General features: G+C 38.9%; 1 protein-coding gene across 1 annotated transcript in view; it reads left to right on the forward strand.

The window, feature by feature from the left end:
- necab2 (N-terminal EF-hand calcium binding protein 2) overlaps nucleotides 1–24,062 on the forward strand; it is a 129,407-nt gene that overhangs the window by 22,098 nt on the left and 83,247 nt on the right. The window contains exons 3-4 of the mRNA XM_088417803.1: nucleotides 18,176–18,284; nucleotides 21,660–21,685. Of these exons, the coding sequence (XP_088273929.1) occupies nucleotides 18,176–18,284; nucleotides 21,660–21,685 (135 nt within the window). The remainder of the gene's footprint in view (nucleotides 1–18,175; nucleotides 18,285–21,659; nucleotides 21,686–24,062) is intronic.

Below are 24,062 nucleotides of genomic sequence, written 5' to 3' on the forward strand. Positions count from 1 at the left end.
CTGTCACCCCTGTCCTAGGCCAATGATCCCCAACCAGTACCATCACTGGTCCACAACCAATATGGGATTGGCCCACACAATGAGATCCCCTAAAAATAAATACAAAATTCCGAAGCTTACACATCAACCCTAAACCTGTTGATTACATTCCGACTGCAGTATTAGTATGGCTAGGTGATAATACGATTGAGAATCGAAATATTATGAAACTAATTTCATCAATCAAAGCTGGCAGAAATGAGCAATCAATAGGAGCTCAGCTTTTCCTTCCAACTATGGTATTCAAGTTGAAGTAAACAGTAAATGAAAGTAAAAATCAATAAAAATAATCTCACAGTGACAATGAACAAAACTGAATGTGCAGCTAAATGCACAGCCAACACGACCAGCCATGATTACTTGGCGCCATCTTCTGATGGTGAAGCTATTTTGACAAGAGAGTTCATTCCCATAGATTATGTGGCTGAATCGCAGCGTGACATGGTGTCTGGAAATTATATATACCGGTGTGTGTGTGTGTGTGTGTGTGTGTGTGTGTGTGTATATATATATATATATATATATATATATATATATATATATATATATATATATATATATATATATATATATATATATATATATATACTTTTTTTTTTTGAATGGTGGTTAATGGGGGCCAGAAAACCCCTGTGAAAAGTGAAATTTGCGAAGTAGCCCCCCGTCTCTAACCTCCAACATTGCTTTGCAAACGTTCTTGAAGAGGCAGGCAGCCTCAGTCTGTGTGTCACTTTGGTTAAGCTGCTCAAACCCCACCCCCTCCACCACATGGTAAGTTCCACATGTTTCTCTTATACAGCTTCAGAGTTGTATAGTTCTTGCCAAAACGCCCCTATATTGTGACAGATGTAGAAGAGCAGTGGTTTAGTTTTAAGCAAAATTGATTTCATTTGAACAAGATTGTGTATTAGGGCTGTTAGAGGTCTTCAGACTCCATGTTAGGACTGAGCGTGGGAGTGTTGCAGTGCATCATGCACTGCTGTGAAGTGATAGTCCTTTGAAAAAAAAAGCGAAGCACTGAGGGCGCAAAAAGTGAAGCGCAAAGTAACTGCACAGCAGTGGGTAGAGGATCAAAATGTAAAACGCAACGCTTTCTTCCACAGGAAATGCAATTAGTTTTTTTTTTTCAGTATAGCCTTTCAAACTAGTTCACAAAGCACTCTTACAGGCTAACTAAGCGTCTGTAAAACGACTTTCTGAAATGTGAGCTATCATGAAGTCTCAAACAATTATTTATATTCCCGGAAAGCATGACCGTGCCTTTCCAGATAAGGCTGTCCACCAATAACATACTGGATCAACCGCTGGTTAATCGAGAAAAATCTGCTGAGCTTGTCATTGTTACAATTACTCAATGCTGATATCTTTCTAGTGAGATTGTGATTCTTGGCTTTGTTCTTCTTTATAATATCTGATCGCGTGATCCAGGGATCTACCCAGCACCTAGTGAAAATGAGGTATATGACTGTATCAGAGCAGCGAGTGTTGTTGGCCTTTTTCCGGTGTCTCAGCCTATTGCATGGCTGACTACCTACAATTTCAGGTGCTTTGACCCCAGGATTACATATCACTGTGGCTCGGTACCTTAATGGTACGGGTGATGGGATCCCCCTATTACTAAGCAAGTAGACTTGAGGACGAGTGTGCCCAGCTAAGGGATTGAATCTCTTATGCGTGTAATCCAGGGCCATCGCAATCATCGTAATCAAACTCAGCATGCCTTCCTGGACTAAAACCCACAAAACAATATGTTGCCTATAACCCATACTGTTGTCATAGCCAGTTATACAGTAAATCAATTAAAAAATCATTTCACTGTTAAATTACTTCCTACCTTAAAAATTATGTTTGCACCGTGCCAGATCTAAAACTACACCATGTATAAGAACCATGGCAAATGGAATCCGACAAAACAGTCAAAACAGTCTTTCATGTCAATTCAGGTTGAAGGGTCAGGGAATACCAATTTTATTACATTGGCACAGCGCAGAGACAGAGAAAAAAATCTAGATTTGTTTAACGCTGCTGAACTATCAAAATCAACTATCAAATATAGCCTTTGCAAAATAAATCATACCAGTCATTAAATTGAGGATCGATTAAATTGGTTAGAAATCTTTTTTTTTTTTTTTTAGCAAAATTGTAGTGTCGGGGACACTTTGAAAATCTGGTCGCCCAAATCTATCAAGACTTGACACACAGTGCACAGTCAAATGATATGTAACTGAAGCGTAGAAGACAGTACTTTTTAGACATTACTTCAGCCTAACTAGTTGTACAAGGTACAAAATGGACATCCTCCCCTGCATGTTCATTAATCGAAGTTATCTCCTGGCACCATGTTAACTGCAGCAAGGTGGACGCAACATGCTAAACTGACATGGTTTTGCAAACTGCAATTCTATTATCTGCTATTAAACACCATCACACTGCATTAAAAAGCACCGTTGTGGGCAATGGCAGTCAATTATTGGTGGCTGAAGTAGTATATCTGCCTGTTAACAAGTACCATAAAACCATTTGTGCAAATGAGGCCTCCCTTAAGGGAGCAGGAGAAGCTGCCAGTGGGTTTCAGATAGTTGGATGTGCAGTGAAGGCAGGCGTTGAAATACAGTATATCCTATTTCAGTTCATCCTGAAATACTGCAATTATCCGCCATCACAGAGGACAACTCATCAAGATAAAACCCCACCGCATCCTCCTAAACACGCATACACAAGGAGCCCGCAGATAAAGCACATCTTCTCATCCCAGTGAACATTGTGAGCTGTCACACTCCTCTAATAACATTTTTACTGTATGATTACATACACTGCGCCTCAAACTAGGTAAGAAAAAAGTAAAAACAGATCTACTTTGGGATATCTCTACATTTAGAAAGACCAGTGCAAGTTGCTTTTTTTCATGGGAAATGAACTTTCACAAAGGTAATGTGCCATTAACCACAGGTAATACTTAAATTATGGCTCAAGTTCACCTTTTTTTTATTTTTTTATTTTAGCTTTCGTGTTATTGATGGTTGAAGTCAATCGCACTGTTATGTTGAGCCCTACCACTTTGATCCTCAGAAAAGTTGGAAGATAGAGACATACACACACAAAAACACATTTTTATGATTCTACTTGTTTTCACATGTTGATAATATCTGTTGCAATGTGGAAGGCTGGTTAGCATGTCTGCCTCACAGTTCAGAGGCTCAGGGTCCAAATCCAGCTTTCTCTGGCCTTCCCGTGTGAAGTTTGCATGTTCTCCCCATGCTTGTGCGGACCTTCTCAAACACATTCACGGTTGGTATATTGCAACCTTCAAATTGCCCTTGTTGAGTGTGAATGGTTGTTTGGCTCTTTGTTCCCTGCGATTGGCTGGCAAATAGTCCAGGGTGTCCCCCACCTGCTGCCCGAAGACGGCTGAGATAGGAATCTGCAAGCCAGCGACCCCAGTGAGAATACACGGCTATAGTAAATGGACGGGTGGATGTTAATGATCAAATTACCTGCTCCGCGTTCAATAAAAAATGCACGTCAGAAGAAAAACATACACTTGTCCCTCATGTAGTCATCGATATATCATTGATTAAATATAGCGTCTTATAGATCAGACTTATTTGTCTTGCTGCTGGACAGGTACAGTAAAATTGCAGTGGTTGAAAATGTTAATTCAGAGCGGAGCTGACATTTCCATGGCTGTGTTCTGACGTGGTATTATTGAGGTAGTCAATCAGTTCTTGGTGAAATTATGACAGCTAGACAGGTAATATTTGGAGCAAAGGATCAGGATATTTTATTCTGACAGGCAAAGTTTTGAATTGTAAGTACTCTGCTTGATTAAAGATTATAGATGTATGATGGGAAGACTTACCGAAGGTGCAGATGAAAGGTCGTGAATTCGGAAACAAACGCGTTTCCCAGGAAACTCAATCATGAATGAATTACAGTAATTAACCCTAACCCTAATTACGTCAGTCATCGTATCCTATCCAAATATACCTCCAAGGATTATGGCAATCATCTTCAGCAGATTTATCTGGACAATAACATTTTCCCACATACCTTTGGAAGACTTAATTTTGTTTTCTTCCCATTATAAGAAATGGTGTCCACCCTACCCCATAGCCAAAATTATTAAAAGAAAAAGACTGTGTTCACATGTCCGAAACAACCAGTAGTCATTAAATAATTCAGTTCCTTCAGTGTTGCTAGCAGCATCAATCGCTATTTTCAATTCCTTTTTTAACAGTTTCTGCTATTCCTTTTAAGAATATTCAACACAATGTTTTGCTCCAACTCCAAACAGTGTAACTTCACATCCTCGCACTTGATCTTGGAGGTTCAACTATAATATCAAACTTTTAAACAGAAATGTGGTCAAGGCCAAACGAGATGTACCTTGGTAGTGTGTTTTGGTGTCGTAAAACCTGACAGCGGTGTGTCACCGTAAATAACGAAAGGTGAAGCCACCCTCTCTGTTCTTTTAAAACCGATGCCCTAGGTGATGAGTGAGATGCAAAATAATTATTTTGCAGTGTGCGCATTCCTGGCGGGATGTGGTGATTGATTGGGAAAAAAGAATGAAGCTGGCAGATCAGTGACATGAAGTTTTGTTCCTCATTTATCATCTGTGCACACGCGCACAAACAATGCGTGAGACAAGAAGGTTGATAATAAGGCAGAGGCAGAGATAAGGGAGCTATAGGTTGGATTAAGAGTTGATGGAATGAAGCAAGACAAGAAGATGAAGGAGTTAAACTGTTATACGTGTGCGTGTGAGTATGCGTGCGTGTGTTTTACTTGTACAACCGGAGAAATATGGTGGTGCCCTCCTTCTGAAAGCAGGGTCAGTTCCCCATTCTTCCTGTTGCTATGACAACCCATCATGCGGAGCCCCAAATCTAAAGCTTGAACAGCATGAGGGGGAAAGAGATGATGTTGGGCGGGGGGAACAAGACCAAAAATAAACTATTACAAAATATTAATGAAATAAAACGCTGGGTTCCTGTAAGCCTCTAGGACTAGAATCAAGAAATAATGAAATCATTTGATTGTCTTTTCGGGACGTGTGAAGGGTGTGAGATTCAACAAGGTGAACTATATAAGCTTACCTTTGATCAGTGCTTCTCAAATACTTTTGCAAAGCCACTCATAGCTATGAAAAATTCTCTTTTTTAACATTAACAAAAGAAACAAAAAAAGCAATATAATTAAACTTTCAACAAATGCAAACTAACCAGGGGCGCCCGCCCCACGATCTCAGGACTGCCTTAGATCGACGCTGAACCCAAAAAAAAAAAAAAAAAAAGACATGACTTCAGAAGACATGCCCCTTTCTTTTGTATGCCTCTCTCTCGTCTTTCTCTCTCCCTCTCACGGAGTCCATTTGTGTTCACTCTTAACTTTTTCCCACTACCGTCTCTCCAGAAGACACTGCCTCCCTTGGTGCTCATCAAGCCGAGCTTCAAAGCCCTGACGCAGCTTGCGGAACTAAAATGCTGGCATTACTCCAGATCACAGATTAATCCATTTCCAAGTGAAAGCTAGCATTGGAAAATTAATAACATTTCCTCTCTAGATGCACAGAAATCAGCTTTTGCTGGCAACATTCAGAGCACAAATTAGCATGTTAAAATACCTCATGTTGTGGAACTTTGGCATGGATGCGCCTTAAGTCGCACATGTTTATGTATATGCGGTCAAAGCAGTAAGACTTAACATTGCATATATTTCGTTGCTAGAAAACGCTGAGTGATTGTTATTTCTGAGGTTATTTTGACAAAATGTAATAAAAATCATCTTTACATTATACTTAAAACAAGTGAAATAAGGTAAAAACATTTGATGACGGTGATGTATATTGAACATATTCTGTATGCATGAATTTTTCCCAAATGATAGCATCCACTGGGAGACATGGCTCAGTGGTAGTGTAGTTGTCGCCCAGCCAAGAAGTTGCAGGTTCAATTCCCCAAACATGTTGACAGTGTCATTTCAGCTAGTTGCTGAACCCCCAGTATTTTCTGATACTTGGTAGAAAGGTAGAAGATCGGAAGTCCAAAATGGATCATGTTCAACCTCCAAGGTTTCACTGTATACAAAAACCAACCGACAACAGCTGCGTGACAACCAATTGCAACCATTTTGCAGCATTTAGAAATCAGAAAAAAGCGGCATTAGTAAAAGTATACACCCACAGACAATTAGGCAAAGGGACCCAACCATTGCAGCAGTTTGATTCTCCTCTAATTGATGTCAAACTGTCGTGGGAACATTCCATAAGTCACACTCCAACCACTGAAAACATAATTTCAAGTTGTGACTTGCGCAATGGGACTGAATATAAACTAAATGATACTTTTGTATGAGTGTGATTATTCTTGTGCTATTATTGTTATTATTGTTAGTTTGTTTTAGATCTGTGAGAGATGAAATGACTTGCAGAGCAACGATCACATCAGTGACACAAAAGCTTTTACTTTAATGAATAACGATCACGGTAATTAACAAAAACAAACCATTTCTCGACCGTGTTAAACTCTTTTCTAGAGACGATATTGTTGATATGAATGAATGAAATTTGTGGCAACTATTGTCTTTTTTATTGAATTACTTAATTGCAGCTCGAGTTTAATTTCCTGCATTGAATTCAAAGCGCTATCTGATGGTAAGAAACAAGAGACTTCCATTGGTTCCATTCCATTGGTCCCTGAGATAGCCGTTATATCCTACTTGTACCGGTATATAAACCATTTTACACAGTAATGGCATGGGTAGTGAATAATACAGCGTTATAGAAATAAGATAATTACGAATCCTTCCCCTCTGTTTACAAATCAGGATCATTAGTCTTGCAAATCAATAAGAAATAAAGAAGACACACAATGAAGAAAAGGTAGTTTGACATTAGATTGAATGGTTACTATTTAAAAACTGCTAAACTGTCAATAAAATACCGTAATGAGGCGATGGTTAATTTGACAGCAGTTTTCCTTCTTGTGTTGTTATGCCGTGGATGGCTCTGATTTTTCCATCACCAGCGCGAGAAATCCCCAGCTTGTTGTGAATTTTACTGTGATTCATTTTTTTATTAAGTGTTCCAACAAACAAACACTAAACGAACGCTGTGAAGGTTTGCGAATCTCGGTCATAATCTAAATGACTTGGTGAGCAGCTAGCTAAGAATTGTCATTGTCAATTGTCGCTGGTCTTCCGTTTAAGTACAGTTGCATTTGGTTACTGTCATACTTTCAAGTAGCAAAGTTGTATTTCTTTTTTTGGATTACCTCAGTGACGGTTTAGCACAGAGAGCTACTAAACTGTATTCCCTCAACATGATGTCACACTACCTTTTCTTTGTGAACCGGTACAATTTTATACATGTAGGGCACAACTTGGTAAACTGAGGGAACAGATTGGCAAAAAAAAAAAAAAAAAAATCTTCTGTTACAGCAAATTACTTGTTCGAAGTTAGGGATAGAAAGGCTGCCGATCGACTTGCCATGCCTAATTTGGGAGTACTTTTACAATACATTAAAGAATTTGAATTGGTTCTCTACCTTTACTGCATGGAAACGTCTGCAGATCCACGACTGCTGTTTTATTGGTGAATTCATAAGTAGGTTTGACTGGGCTTGCTGGTTGCTAACAGTAAATTGGGTCACTGCTGAATTAAACACCAATGGCTCTCAGTGTTGCTTCACTGCTGTGCCGGAGAGGGCCCGGTTAGAAATAGTTATGGCCATCAAGTCTGAATAAATAGCTGAGACCAGGAGGAATGGGAGAGTGGTGCTGGGGCTGTTAACTGGAGAAAAGAATGTGTTTCACCCTAAACAAGCATCCTTTCTGTTTAGGAGTGGTTATGGCAGGCATCCCCAAAATAATTCAATCCGTGAAAGCCCTATGAATGATCATTATGTGTTCTTTACCATACCATCTGAGGCCAGGCTCGATATGCTCTCCGAAGAATATGGAGAAAAGATATTGTGTGAGTCAGGACAGAAAGTACCGTAAAATACTTTTACATTATCCATTTCCACTTTGTGAGACAGTCTTTTCTTTTCTTTTCATGCATGTTTAGCATGACAGTGCAGTTAAACAAGTTTTCTTGACATTCTTTCATTTTTTGTCACATGATTTGGTCATCGATGGCCAGTGCTTTGAGCTTTTTGCAATATCAAACTTGGTGCACTTAAATCACCTTAGTCACAACTGAGACCTGTCATCAAGTCATCCATCCATTTCTATAGCCGCTTCTCCTCACTAGGGTCGCTGGTGAGCTGGTGTCCATCCCAGCTTTCTATGGGCAGTAGGAAGGGGATACCCTGAACAGGTTTTCAGCAAATTGCAGAGCGCACAGGGACAAAAAAACTATTCATGCAGCCAGTCGCACATAAGGACAATTTAGTATGTCCAATAAACCATGCAGTTTCGAAGTTGGTCTTTTGTCCAATTTACATAATAAAGTTAGCCATTCAGGATTCAAGAGGCGAGCTACAATCCTTGATGCCATTTGGCACTCTGGTGGTCTTTATAGGTAGAAGTGTGATACAGAATTTTTTTTTAATCTATTTTAATCCCTTTAATACTTAGCTTCACCGCATAGTTATGCATTGTTTATGCTTTAGGCAGAAACAGTTTATGCATTCCACAATTTCAATGTTCATATTCAAATTCAAGTGCAGTCGGCTAGGTAAGGGACATATGTTTCAAAAATAGATGGTTTCAGAGGGGGTAACATTAGCAGCTAGTCCACATCATTGCTGTTGTGTTTAATGTACTGTTTAACATGAGTTTTTGGATGCTTCATCTTGATACACATTGACCACAACTATTTATAGGCTATTATTAATAGCAGTTGTACAGTGAAAATGGGCATTAGCTTACCTGGCCATTATTGTAGTTACGACAGGGATCTTGCTGACATGGTTTCCAAATGCTGGTGAATCCACTGTGGAATGCGCCAACATATCTTCTATGGATGTACCTCATACTCCGCCACGAATATCCTAACCTCTTGAGGTGGAAGTGGCATCCCTCAGCGACAGAAGTTTTTTTTTTTTTTTTTTTTTTATCCCCACTCGCAATCCTCCGCGTGTTTTCTTTTGGCTAACCACGTTAATATGGCACCACTCAAAATGTGTGAACACCTCTTTAGGTGCCACGCACAAAGTGCAGCTAAATAATATATTCTTCTTGTATTTATCTTTGACGAACTTAAAGTAATATCCATCTTGTACCGGCACATTCACCTTTGCTATAGTAGATACAAACAACAGCAAGTAAAAATTTGCCCCGGACTTCTTGTCAGAGAAATCTCTAAAAGAAGATTAGGACAAGCCTCGCTGCTAAGCAGCAAAAAGAGTAACTCAGACCAGCCAAGATTGACTTTTCTATGCCAGGCATAGGGAAAAAGTTTGGGCAAATGAACTCGTGGGTTTTCCAACGCTAATTCAACTGCCCAGCCGCTCCTCCTGGCTTTTATTGAGCAAAAGCATAGCAGATTACAAGACACAACAAAAGAGCCAGCCGGGCGCCACCGACAGCTGGGCCAAGGTCCCGGCTCACACTTTCGTGCGTCAACAGCTCTATCTAAGGACAGGGTCAAAATGAACTAGGATTGCATAAATGGATAACAATGAAATAAGCACATAATGATAACGACCTAATATATGATTCCCTTCACACTTCTCTCCTCCAATCTCGCAGTGTTTTTGGAGAAAAATAAATTCAGTGGGCTCCCGTGTTACAAGATTAATCCGTTCCGCGGTTGGGCTCGTAAGGCAAATTCACCGTATGACGGGTAGTCCAATGTTAAATAGCTAATGCGTTTAGAACCCCGGTTAAAAACGTGAAAATTCTACATACATATTGAAAATTGGTACCAAAATCGTATAGTAAGTGCTACGTATATATAATATACATGTATACAATCAGAAAACATACGTAAGAAAAAATATAGAAAGGTTTTTTTTACCTTTGAGTGGCGCTTGTTATGCCCATATTCCCTAGTCAAAGTTATCCCCAGCATCCTTTCCATATAAATCATCTTCTTATGTCTCTATTTAACATCACAAGCAATTTTGGGACCCATTGCTGACCCTTTCAACTTCGCATTAAGCAGTAAAATGCACTATAAATACGGTTTGTAACCACTCACAATCGAACAAAGCTTTACCGTTCCGCCATTTTGAAACGAGCGAGGCTGACCAATGGCAGACCACCACATCTGTGAGGAGACGCCGACCAATAGCAGACCAGAATTGTAGTGACGCGTTGCAGGGAGGCAAGTGTAACTGCAACTGAAAATAAGTGTAATCACCTAAAAATGCCTGCAGATGGAAACAAAACCACACAAATACAGCAAAGCCCCTAGGGTCATGACAGTTGTTTTGTCGCAAAACCGTGAAAATACCATAAAGAGGGGATGAAAAAATTCTGTATTCCACGTCACAACATGAAAATATTGTAAGCCAGGGATGCTGTAACACGGGGTCCACTAATAAACACCACCTTAATGCTAAAAAATGCATTGTAATGCTCTGTGTTACTCTGATTTGTAACAAGTACAATATTGCTATTTTTTTGTGTGTAATATATTACTCTACCGTGTTACAGCAAAAAGTAATGCATTAGAATAATTACCTTACTTTTGCAATGCATTACTCCCAACAGCGCACATAGCATGCACGCACACACACACACACACACACACACACACACACACACACACATGCAATCCTCCGTTGTGTTCCCAACTCTCACTCTGCCCAGTCTCTCCGAAAGACACTTCCTTCCCTGATACAAGCATAGCTTCAAAGCTCTCGTGATGTCACCATCACAATGCTGACTTTCAAACATGCGGTGCTCAACTAGCTGTAATTAGAGATCCTTAAAAATATGCATGCTGCATTCAGCAAACAAGAAGAACCAAGCCCACTTTTACAGCGGAACATCTGAGTTTCAGCCTTGGTGAAGCTGCAGTCCCTGTGGTTTTCCACTGTACTGCAGTGGCCCTACAGCTCAACCTGCTGCATCCAGTCAAGCACACTCAAGGACAAGCACACTTTGAGGGCAGGGAAATGAATATTTGATATCTAGCTCTGCATCATGTGGTGAGACAATCAGTCATATGAGCAGGGAATCCAGGAAAAAGCCCTCCCTTTCTGCAGTTCCGCATGCGCAGAAAGACTCTTAATGGATGGCAATAGAACACACAAAAACACATGCGCATTCCAAGATGATGTGAAGAAATATAATGACAATCATTAAGAACAAATAGTCAACATTTATAGTTATTCTGTGATAGTAAAAAGACAAAAAGATGTAGTACTATTTCAATGTTTAGTTATAGTTAATAACAGTTTTGAGCACACTGTTCTTTTTCATGCTAATGGTTATATTACAACTCAATAAAACGATTTTCTATTCTTTCAATTTATGTGCTTCCCACTCACATCATTTTTAAGCTGTGATGCAAATTTTAAAGCAAATAAAATGCTTTTTTTTTTCTTCTTTGCAAGCTCCTCAGTCGTTCCAGTTTACTCAGTTACCTCATGCCACAATCGATGTGCAAGCAGGGAGAAAAGGTTGGAAGAAGAAAGACATTCTTTCCTTGATGTGACTGTTTCATGGACATGCCAATTAAATTTGATATGTGTCACATAAATTGCCATTACTGAGTTATCACATTTGGTCTAATAAATGTGCACAGTAGCTTTCTAATCGATAAAACCATTTTTATCACATAACAGTCATATGTTATGGGTTAAAGCATTGATCCTTGCTCCTCTGTGTGCACATTAATGACAGTTGAGACCTTCAATGACGTGACGATGTGATGGAAGCTTTTGCACACTAAGTTTTGAGCAGCAAGGAGGGGGCCGTTAACCACTTAACATAGTTGCTAAATTTAGTGAAGTCAGGATAGTCATCAAATATACAAACCCCAATTGTAATGAAGTTAAGACAAACACAGAATACAATACAATGGTATTGAATACGTTGCAAAGACAAAGCAATTATTTTCAAACTGATAAACAATGTTCACCCCCCCCCCCCCACAAAATAGCCACACATTTTTAATTTGATGGCTCTTAGACATTGGGTTTCTTGTGTATGTGCAATCTATTTAATTACATATTCATTTATTGTTGAAATGCTCTAGAAATAAAACTTGTTGTGTATATTCATTCCTGAGGGAAATTTGACCAAACTCGAGCTTTTGGATGTTTTTGATGTGTGATAGGAAAAGCATACAAAACAAACAAAAAACAAAAACAAACAAACAAACAATAAACCGCTATTAGGCTAAACATTGCATACATTTTTAAAACATGACTACTTTCAATATGCCGTCCTGCCATCCATTTAAAATGCTTCCAAATGGGAGGTGTAGAGGTACACCCTAGAGGTGTCAAATTTAGCCCATGTCGGGCTCATTCACTGCCATTTAAAATCGGAAACATTGTCAATTTTGGACATATTGAAAACCTGATGTTTTTTTTTTTTTTTATTGCCTATTTTATTATTTGCTCAATTAGTCTGCTCGGGGATGTAAACAGAATAAGAATTTTATTGTGTGGTATAACTATGCAGATGACTAAAAAACCTCTTGAATCTTGATCATGCATTTCCCCCGATTTTTGCATTAACCCTTTCAACAGCGACTCACCAACGGGCAATAGAATTTTTTGTGTTGGCACCCCAAACCACCGGGTGGCGCTAGCGCCAGACTTATGACATTGCCAAGCCTTTCAAAGACTTTGTTGCTTGTCTTAGCCTGGACTCCTATAATGCAAAAGTCTTCAAAATTCAAAATAATGTAATTATGACATAAAATATTTCTATTTCAATTTCATAAGTATAAAAATAAACAGCATAGTAACTTTCGCGATTATCAGTTTTATTTTTGTTTTTTACACTTTCTGGACATAAAGGGGACATAGATTCCCTTGCTCAAAAATTATATATGTATGGATAGGGCGGATGCCACTGAACATTTTGAGGGGTTGAAAGTAAAAATATATGTATATTTATATATGCATATGTATATTTGACGAGCCTTTTAAACTCAGCCCAAGTCTGATGATAAGGCCAGGCTAGTGAAAAATACCCGGACGACCAGGGGTTAAGTGCAGGACATTTGTAAGGAGAAAACCATTCGGTGAAGAGGTATAATAACTACAAATGAATACTTAAGGAATTATGCCAATGATGTCAATTTTGTTTTATATACCATCAATTCTGATATCATGTTGCATATTGTAATGCAATGTAAATATAATGGTGTGTCCCACTAAACCTTTAAGCTACAGTGAATCAACGCTTAACCAGCCTGAGAAAAATTTTAAAAGACCAAAAGCATTATCAAAGTTAAACAGCAGAGCTCTCAAAAAAAAAAAAAAAAAAAAAACATTCAATAATGTTGGGTTTCATAAAACGAGCACAAATCCAATACTGTTTTGTGAGCTTTTCAAAAGAGCCTCAAGGTTTTGAAACATCATCGACATTGTGTTCCTGCCAAGGTACTGACTCAGACAGGCAGCAGGAGTTTGGCTGATTTGTACTTGAGTGAATGCCATGCTAAATCGATTTCACAGCAGCTTGAAAAGGGATTGACGAACGCAGCTTTGTTCTGTGTATTTTTACGAATATTTGGTAGGTGCCAGATAGGATGCATCTGAATATTTTCATTCATTCTCTGGGCACGAACTTCAATTCCAGCAACACTGCACAAGGTAATAAGGTGCTTTACCAGTAGTAGATAATGGCCATAGTACAAGTTAATGGCCGTAGGTATTGTATATTTGAATATGCATACATCAAAAGAAAAAAAAAATCTGCAGTGTCAACGTTTTTAAGAGAAAACAACATATATCATAACTTTAAAAAAGGAATAAAAAGAAGGCAAACATATTTAGGTCATTTCCCAAGCTTCACATGACCATAATTCATTAAATTACAAGTTACAGGCCAGAATGAATGCATCCATACATAGGCAACGTATCCAGAGCCCTTTCAAATTTTCACTCGGTGTCATTGCAAACCAAAATAAAAAAAAAAGTGTATTTTACTTTACATAAATGAACACTCAGCACCCCATCTTGCTAGAAATGTAAACAAAAAAGCGTACTGTTACATATGTATAGGCACTCAGACCCTGTGCTCAATATGGAGTAGAAGCACCATTTTGACAGCTTTGTACACCTCGCGATGCAACCTCCAACGCCAAAGCTCCAAAACGCGCTCCAAATTCGGTAGACTAGTTATTGCGACGCATTGCACCAGAGTCTGCTTCATTTGAATTCACTGATGACATTGGAATCGCTTCACTGCTTCAATCCAACTGAGTCAGCTGACTCCGACGGTTCCTCAGGCGGAGCTTTCAAACCTTGGTGAGAAACTCACTTGTTTTTAAGACGACGGAAATACCGCGTCATTGATTCTACTTGTATTTGTTGTTTGATATTTGCCGTTTTGGACTTTTTGAGTAATGCACCCATCCAGGAAGTGTTCAAGTGTGGGAGAGTTATTTTTTTTTATTTTGTTTTTTTATGGTGTAATCAAATAAGGTCAAATATGCTCACTGTCCGTGCTCATTCACTAAAGATGTATCTGGATGACGTCACCGCTTTCACTTATCTGAGTTTTTTTTTTTTTTTTTTAACTCTTTGTGGCCTTTCATGTATCTTGCAGTCTGCCATAACGACAGCCTGGTGGAGGGCTCCAGTGGTAGTTGACTGTGTGAAATTTTTGCTCTCCCTACTGCATCTCTAGAGCTCAGCCATAGTGAACTGTAGCTTCTTTTTTTACCTCTCTCTCTAGCACATTTCCCCAAACGATACACAGTTTGGCTGGACTAGGAAAAGATCTGATTGCCCCAAACATCTTCCTTTTGAGGATTATGTTGGCAAGTTCGGCAACTGTGTTCATCGAAACCTTGCGAGTTTCAGGAATGGTGTTATAACCTTTGCCAGATCTGTGCCATGGCACAATTATGTCCCCGAGCGCTTTAAGCGGTTCTTTTGACATCCTGATTCTCATTTCTGACGTGCACTGTGAGCTGTAATGTTTTATACAGACAGGCGTGTGCCTTTCCAGTCAGTTTACCTGAAAACAGCTGGTCTCCATTGAAGGAGCAGAACCACGCCTATCCCTGCTGTCTTTGGCCAGTAGGCGTCGTGCACCCTGAACTGGTTGCCAGCCAATCGCAGGGCACAGAGACAAACAAACATTCACACTCACAAACACAACTAAGAGCAATTGGGAGTGTCCAATATTACTACCATGCATATTTTGGGATTGTGAGAGGATATTATATTAGCGGTGCTGTTTGACACAGTACGAAATCTGTAAACATTAATAGTTTTGACTTTAACAAAAACGGAATACTGTGTTCCATGTATCTTTCCTGGTCCATGTGACTTTTTTTCTTTTTTTTAATTGATCAATAACTATAACAGATTCTTGTAGTTGTTTCCTCAAGTATCATCACAATATTGTGAATATGGTCGAACTAGGAAAATATAAAGTGGAGTGGTTTATAATTTATCCCAGAGTAGTGAACGCCAGTTCCTCTAGAGCAGTATCTGCCTGTTTTCGATGTTTCCCTATGTCAACGCAATTGATTAAAATCATTAGGAAATGAACAGGCTTCTACAGAGCTTGCCAAAGGAGAGATTCTCACACGTGCCTCGCGAGAGTCGTACTCATATGAGTGGTAAAACATGGATGCAAATTTGAAAACACGAATACAAATCTGAAAACACGGATACAAATCTGAACACATGAATACATATCGAAAACACAGATACAAATCTTAAAACACAAATACAAATCTGAAAACACGGATACAAATCTGAAAACACGCATAAGTCTATTTGAAAACACCGATACGCCTTTTTGACAGCGATCTTACACCATACAGTCTATGTTGAAAAGTTTGAAGGGAAAGTTTAACATAAAAACAAAATTGTAATAAACTTCCATGTACCAGCTTTCTGCTGAAATTTCTGATGTGACCAGTGTGGCCTTAACTGTGACAAAATTAAATTTTCTGTCACATTTTTGTTGGTGTAGCTTATACAGTGGTGCGGCTTGTAGAGCAAGACATATAGTATTTGAAATCAGAAAGCCTTAGTGACAAATCCAGTAACTTTTGACCCATGCCTTTGTCCTGTGGTTGGAGTCGGTGATGGGTTCTCTCACAAGCACACAGAATACAAGCAAACCTCACAAGCGCTTAGGTGATCCAGATGCTCAGTAGTAGTTCCTGTCAATATTTAATGTTGCCCATATTGCCTATCACTTCCTGATCCTAATGATTCAATAGGGATGTGTATGTATTTTCAGGAGGATACCTTTTACCTGTGCTGGCATCTCTGGTTGCAATTGTTATAACATTCAAATTGAGACAAAGCTGGTTTTCTTCAAAATATAAAGATTGGTTTAATTCTGTTGGCTCAGTTAAAACACATGATAGCACTCCCAAATGTATCTGAAAATAATCTACAGACTAATACCAGCTCTGCTTCTCAGCTCAATGCTTTACTACAATGCCATTTTACCTCAATAGTAGTTCTGAGTATAGTTGAGGATGCTTAGCACGGCCATGCAAGTCCTAACATCAGCAGTATGAATGGCATTAATTGGTAAGAGTTCATCAAAATTTAAATGGACTGTATTTTCCACACTATAAGGCGCACCTAAAAGGCCTTACATTTTCTCAAAAGGTGACAGTCCGGCTATAATAAACTGCGCCTTAAAAACTGGTACACAGCCAGCCCAATGTAATGTCTCAAAAGCCTTGAAGCTGAGCGTCATGCTACTTCATCTCAGTTCAGTGTAGTGAGTTTGAACATGCAAAGACATACGGAAGTAAAAACTAAATAAGCATTAGCCATTACTAAACAAACAATACGCCAAAATTAACCCCGTGAGAAGGTGTGCGCATCGATGCTAATGTTAGCTATTGCAATGCTAAAAAAGCATGTTCGCAATCTTGTCATATGCTAATTAGATCGTTGGTAAGCATATGATGCATATAAGTGTCAACAGCATGTGGCAAGAACGATGTCCAAAACACATAAAAACACAGACTTACAGTAATTACTTTCAGAAGAGTCCTGAATGAGGGAGTCATCTGAATGAGCACGCCTTTATGCCATTGTAACTGCTGGATTGTAGGGAAGTGTCCGGGAGAGTTGACGTTAGATGAGGCGACAAGAGGGAGGGAGAGTTTGGGAGGGAATTGAATAATAAACGTGTGTCGGCTGTTCCGCCTCCAAAGGAATAATATAAATATACCTGTTCTGCGTTTCTTTCATGTTGCACGGAAAGCTTTGGGACACCTCACACATGTACACACCACACTAGCCGTAACACACAGCGACTTTCTGACTGCACCTCCAAAATACAGCAGATGCTGATTGCATGAATGAATCTATGTGTTTGTAAACTCAACAACGCCATACCAATCGCAAATACCAATTTTTAAAACAACAAAAAAATGCATCATAAGGTTTTTGGTTTCAGCTTGATTAAAATATGTAAATGTAATATTTAATCTTAATTACATTCTTTTAAACCCTTGATTTGTTTTGGCATTTATCTAAACCGTCTTTTAATGTAATCAAGAAGTATTTTCCCTATTCTTCAGATAGTACTAAAATAAAACAACGGTTTATTGATTTTGATGGTTGTGACAATGCTTATATAGTATTAATAAAGTTCATATTTTATGACTAAAGTTCGATGACTTAGCTGATTTTTTAGCTGTTTTTAATACATTCCCTTTAGTGCACCACCACCTTGTGGATGCATAGTATAACTCCAGCCACTACTGTAGTTTTATTCTATGTGCGCTTTATAATCCGGAGCGCTTTATAGATGATTTTTTTTTTTATTATAATTTTTTTATTTTTTTTATTTTAATAGCCCATTTTTTGATGGTGTGCCCGATAGTGTTGGAAAATACGGTACTCAAGTTTCCTGATTGGTGGACAATGCTACAGTTAGTGGAAGATAGAGAAGAAAATAGAGATGATTGCGATAGGAAATGTTAAACTAAATATGTCGGTGATACTTAAGCCTCTTCACATTAAATAATGTGATTATTTGCATGTGTATGCGTGTGTGTCTCCTTCAGATGATGGCAAACTCTCACTGGATGAGTTCCAGGCTTTTTTCTCTGATGGCACACTGAACGAGGAAGAGCTGGAGAAGCTGTTTCATACCATTGACTCTGATAACACCAGGTGAGGATGAATGCCTGTTAGGCTGCACGCACACATTGTCCAGTTTAAAACAGTTGGAACTTTTCGTTCCATGTACAGAGTTTTTAAGTTCTTCATCTCCTTGTGACACAGCAGCCAAAAGATTTGGTTACTGTCTGTAGTGTGAGTCGTTACTATAACAGTTTTTACTTTATTGCATTAATATGTGATGAATTTTAACCATTATTTATCATGAAGAATCTGTATTTTTGTGAACGCATACAAAGAGCTGTCCCTCTAGGCTCCCTACAAAGCGAAACAGTCTATTTGTTTTCACCCTTTCCTCTTCTTTTTTCCACTGTTATAAATAAACCAGTCATTGTTCAGTCAATTGCTGTTGCTACTCCAAGACTTCATTGATTGGCTCTCATTAAATCAATGTATGGACATAATATTGTATGTTGAACTAATCAAGCCCATCTATTCTGCAATCAGGAGAAGTGATTGTGAGTGACTGTGATATGAGCAATCAGCATTGGCCCTTATCATTTAAACAACAGCCATTTCTTTAAAATGTATATAAATGAAGCCAGGCAGAACCGACCCTACTCAATATTGTTGTACGTTTATAATTGTACATAATATTACACCTGTAACAGAAGTGAACGCGACAAAACTCCATATTTTGAGGTCAGGGAGATAAATGGTAATGCAGACTGATGATGTTGCCATCATTAAAAAAAATCTACTCTTCTGCAGTGGGTACAAAGAAGAAAGATTCGATTCATTTAATGTATAAAGGTATTGATAAGCACAAATAAAACCTGAGCGGATTAAGCACTTCCTTAGACGGCAGGAAGTTGATGGATGGAGTGGTTTGATGAAGAGGGATCAGCGTACATAACAGATTCTTACCTTTCAGCCTTCATCCATCTATCAGGTCAGGACTGTCCGAATTCTGTCCTCGAGGGCCGCTAACCTGGATGTTTATCAAGTTTCCATCCTCCAACACACCCGATTCAAATGATCAGCTCAATAGAGAGCTAAGCAGAAGCCTGATAACGATACTGATAATGTGAATCAGGTATCTTGGAAATATCAAAAACCTGCAGGATGGCGGCCCACTAGCACGGGGTTTGGACACCCCTGCTTTACTGTAAGTCCTTCATTCTTCCTATTTCTGCCAATTTACCATGTCTGCCATTTAGTCATACTGATTAAGATAAACTCAATCATTCGGCTATTTTCTGTCTTAACCACTCATACCCCCAATCACACCTAAGGGCAGTTTAGAGTGTTCAATACACCTGCCATGCATGTTTTCGGAGGGTGGAAGGAAGTTGGAGTGCCTGGAGAAAAACCATGCAGATTAGGGGAGAACATCCAGAAACATGCAATACAATTGAGTCACAAAGGGAGTCAGATGGTGAGGCTCCACAGGATTTCCAACATGGGCGCTCCATGTCCAGCTGGTGAAAAATTATGTGATGATAGGACATGGCAAAAGCCTGAGAAAAAAATCCTCTCACACGCCAACAAAAAAGACAATACCAGATATTTCAAACAGCATATGGATCACTGCAGTAGGGTGGGAGAAAGGGGGCAATGACGCAGCCCCTGCTGGCAGCAGCCAGGTCCCGTCGCTCCCACAGTGGCAGTCACGTCACGTGGGTTGAGATTAGGAATAGTGGCAACATTGAAGGTAGGGGGTTGCGCATGTATGATATCTGTAGATGTATTTGCGTAAGAGTGTCCTAGAGCTGCCAGTCCAGTCTTACCAACGGACAAGGCTGCCTGATAGAAGTCAGAGGAATGATTGTTGTATCTTGAAAACTTCTTGTTCTTGACTCTCTCCCCCAAGAAGAGAAAGTCCAGATGGCTGTAGTTTTTGGAGTCCGTAGCATGAGGCTCTGAATGAGCTTCAATTACCCGAATTAGAAATAAATTATTTAATGCAAGGCGCCAACTTCTCCATGATGACAACCATTTTGCTCGAGGATACAAGAACCGCATCCAGTTTGTGGTTCAGGTCACTCGTAGCATGTGTCTGAACGCTGATTGCTGGCCCAACACCTTCAAAGACCGGCAGCCTCTTCTCCAATCCGGCTGCGCCCGCCTGGCCAATTTTGTGATACTGTACATCAGAAATTGTCCAAGTCCAATACACAGGATCCCCGTTATCACTAATCCAGGAATGTAGATTTCCTCAACATTCTGTATGGACAAGATTGACAGACAAACCATCCTCCACTTGTTCCATGGATCCATGGCATATTCGGCAGCGAAATAGCTCACCCCTGCTTGCCCTTCTTGTCAAGAAAATGTTCAAGATTGCAGCTCACCAATTCCATGATTAGATTTAAAGAGCAAGAAATATTGCAAGGGAATATAATTATGGATAGGACAAAAGACAACAAGAGACAGAGTACAGCAAAGCAGGGGGATGTGGGTTGGAAGACGACAAGCAAAAATGAGTCCGCCTCTGCCAAGCAGGGAAAAAAAAAAGTTGTCAACATTTTTTTTTCTAAATGACATTAATGGTTGTGAAGTAAAAAAAAATATTCTGCACATTATCTCTAACCATTTCCTTCACAAATATCTTGACGATCCCCTGATCATATTGTGGAGGTTGCGATTTTGATCCCAAAGCAACGGATCGTTCAGCCCTAGAAGAGGCAGTCTACTTACATACTGGGACTTCAGTGTCTTAATGACACTTTGACATGGTTACAATGATTGAGGGGTAAATGCCACAACCCCTTGGTTGGGAAACGACGACTCTACCACTGAGTCATGACGAATAAATATTTTTTTTATGCAATCATACAAACCACAAAAATTTATATATATATATATATATATATATATATATATATATATATATATATATATATATATATATATATATATATATATATAATTTTGGGGATTCTGTGACTTTAACTTGGGGTAAATGTTATGCAGTTAGGGTGCTGGATCAAATTTTGTGTGGCACATAATTACAATTATTGCTTCTTCAAGTGGCTCCCTCTGTGAAATAGCAATGAAAAAATAATTTTATTTTTGGAACATTTGATGGCATTTGTTTTATTTACTGAACAATCATTCAGGCGCTGAGCAGATGGTGTCTTTCTTCTCAATTCCTCCTCTGCCCCGTCACCAGTTACAATTTCTCAGTCTTTGGCACTGCTTTAATTCTTCTCTTTATTTTTTAATCGCTCCATCCATGCCTCCTGTTAATCACTACCTTTCCTGCTCTGGCAGACACACAATGAACCAGACCTCACACTTGCCAAGTGTGTGTGTTTACTTTCAATATTGCATGCAAAGGCCTTTTTTTTCTGACCCTGTATTCCCTTCCCTCTTTCCTTCTTACCTTTTCGACTGCTGCTCCTGTGATGGGCTGTGATTGGATAGTAATGTTGACACTAAGGAACTCTGTGGTAAGTGTAATACAAACACACACACACACACACACACAAATGCACTGAAAGCTTTAGGGGCCACTTCGGCAAGCTCCACAATCAGCGTAATAAATACACTAAAGCCATTTCATTAGTGAAAGTAAAAGAAAGTCAATATATTGATTTTGAGAAATTTTAAAATCTTTTCATTGACACTATCTTACATATACAACTTCATAGATGGCATGGCAAATAGGTAACGATGATTCTGAAGTTTGGGGTGGTCAGCCCTGGATACTCAAAATAGAGCCACTGCACTAGCTGAACTGGTCGGAAGCAGAATCACTTTGTATAAAAGACTATGCAGTATCTCTATACAGTACAGTGGGCCCCCGTGTTACGAACTTAATGCGTTCAGCGGCTATGCTCGATACTCGAATTGCTCGTATAACGGGCAATCCAAACCTATGTTAATTAGTGAATGCGTGCAACGCATATCCGCATCTCCGTGACCGGGACTGTGACCTTAATCGACCAATAGCATATCGGCATCTCCGTGACTGAGACCGTGACTGTGACTTTATAAGACCAATAGCAGATCGGCGTTTCCGTGTCGTGCGAGAATAGTTAATTTTGTTGACGCACCAAAGCGAAAAAAATAGGGCGGACACACTGACCGGCATGTTGGATTGTTCGTAAGACGAAAGGTTTGTGCGTAAGAGGGGGACAAAAAACGCCGCGGTCCATGTTCGTAAGATGAAAAATTTGATGATAACCAGATGAGCTCAACCTAACAATATTTAAAGCAGTTTTTAATAGAGGATCACACATGTGGTGTGTTTCTTAAATCAGACTTTGACACAGAGCAAAAAATGTTGCAAAACATATCATCTGCCCGGTGGCATCAGTATGATAAAAGAAATTTACCAAATACAATTCAAATATGATTTAAGATGTATGTTTAATTTGAATTACAGTTTGTTATAGTCACATACCATAGTAGTGGTAGTTGTTGTAGAAGTTAGCACTTTAGTAGTGGTTGCCTTTGGACCAATATACATTTTACAATATATTTTAAATTGTAAAACTCACTTACTTGCTGACATTGTTCAGATCCTTCAGTTCAAACAACTTCTCCAGATAGCAAAGACTGTACAAATCCCTGCATTCGGTTAAAAACGAATGTAGGACATGTGTTGCTGTTGGCATAGTTTAAATTAGACACTAATCTGTCATGGGTGGCCAGGAAAGCCTCGGAAAAGCATCAGTTTTTTTGGGGAAAATACAACTCCCCTTAAGAAAAGGTGTTAAAAGAACAAATGCAAACACTTCCGTCATGGGGCTTTATGTTAGATTAAATAGGCAGATGTTGACTTGTTTTGTTTCCAAGTATCAGTGCCACCTAATATAAATTTCATAACAGTGACACTATGTTAAAAAAAAACAAAAGTGGACCTCAGTCTACACTTGACAAAATTTTGAGGGAATCTACTTCAGAAACTTATCACAACCTGCGGTGGGTAGATTGCTATCAGAATACTAACAATTCAATCCAGGGTTATCAATATTAAGTATCATTCCTCAACCTAAAGTACAGTATTGATACTTGCAATTAATGCATTCGATTTTTTTCATCTCTATTTTTTGCGTTTTTGTTTGTTTGTTTTTTTTACCACACAAAGTACTTTTACATCCTGCCTTCTGCTCCCATTTATTCTTACATTCCAAACCCATACCAAGCATGCTTTTACTCTGCCCTCCACCAAACTAAACCTAAGTAAACATGACATCAAAGTGGTCATAAATGAGTTTGAAGTAGTTTGGTTCAACAAAAAATTTGCGAGTGCACACATGGTTTGTTTGCAGCTTTGTGTGTAAAAACGCCTCAGATATCAATGAGGGATTGATATCGCAAAATTTGCCGCAGCTTCCCACTTTGTATCAGATCAACTTCAAAATCCCTAATTGCAACAAATTTCAACAAAATATCAAGTAGTTAGAACAAACTTATTCTATTTTTTCATTGTCTTAATACAGACAATGTTTCTTCTAACTAATTTAACTACAGTATTTTCTGCACTATAAGGCGCACCTAAAAGCCTTAATTTTTTTCAAAAAGCTGATGGTGCGCCTTATAATCAGGTGCGCCTTATATATGGATCAATATTGAGATTGGGATTTGCAGATGGGGAATGAACTGATAAAGTAAGCTTTACGTGTTTCTTTTGTATGTTTACGGTTGAACAAGGTTGTCATATTGACATTGAGTTATTATGCTATTCAGAGTTTAGAGGTTTTATTGTTATTTCTTTGAGTATTACTATATTGTGATTGAAAAAGTTTTAAAATATGTCATTAATTGAGGGTGCGCCTTGTATATGGAAAATGTTTTATAATATGTCATTAATTGAGGGTG

The sequence above is a fragment of the Hippichthys cyanospilos genome, chromosome 6 (assembly GCF_059441005.1).
Source record: "Hippichthys cyanospilos isolate Australia breed blue-spotted pipefish chromosome 6, RoL_Hcya_1.0, whole genome shotgun sequence".
Lineage (NCBI taxonomy): Eukaryota > Metazoa > Chordata > Actinopteri > Syngnathiformes > Syngnathidae > Hippichthys > Hippichthys cyanospilos.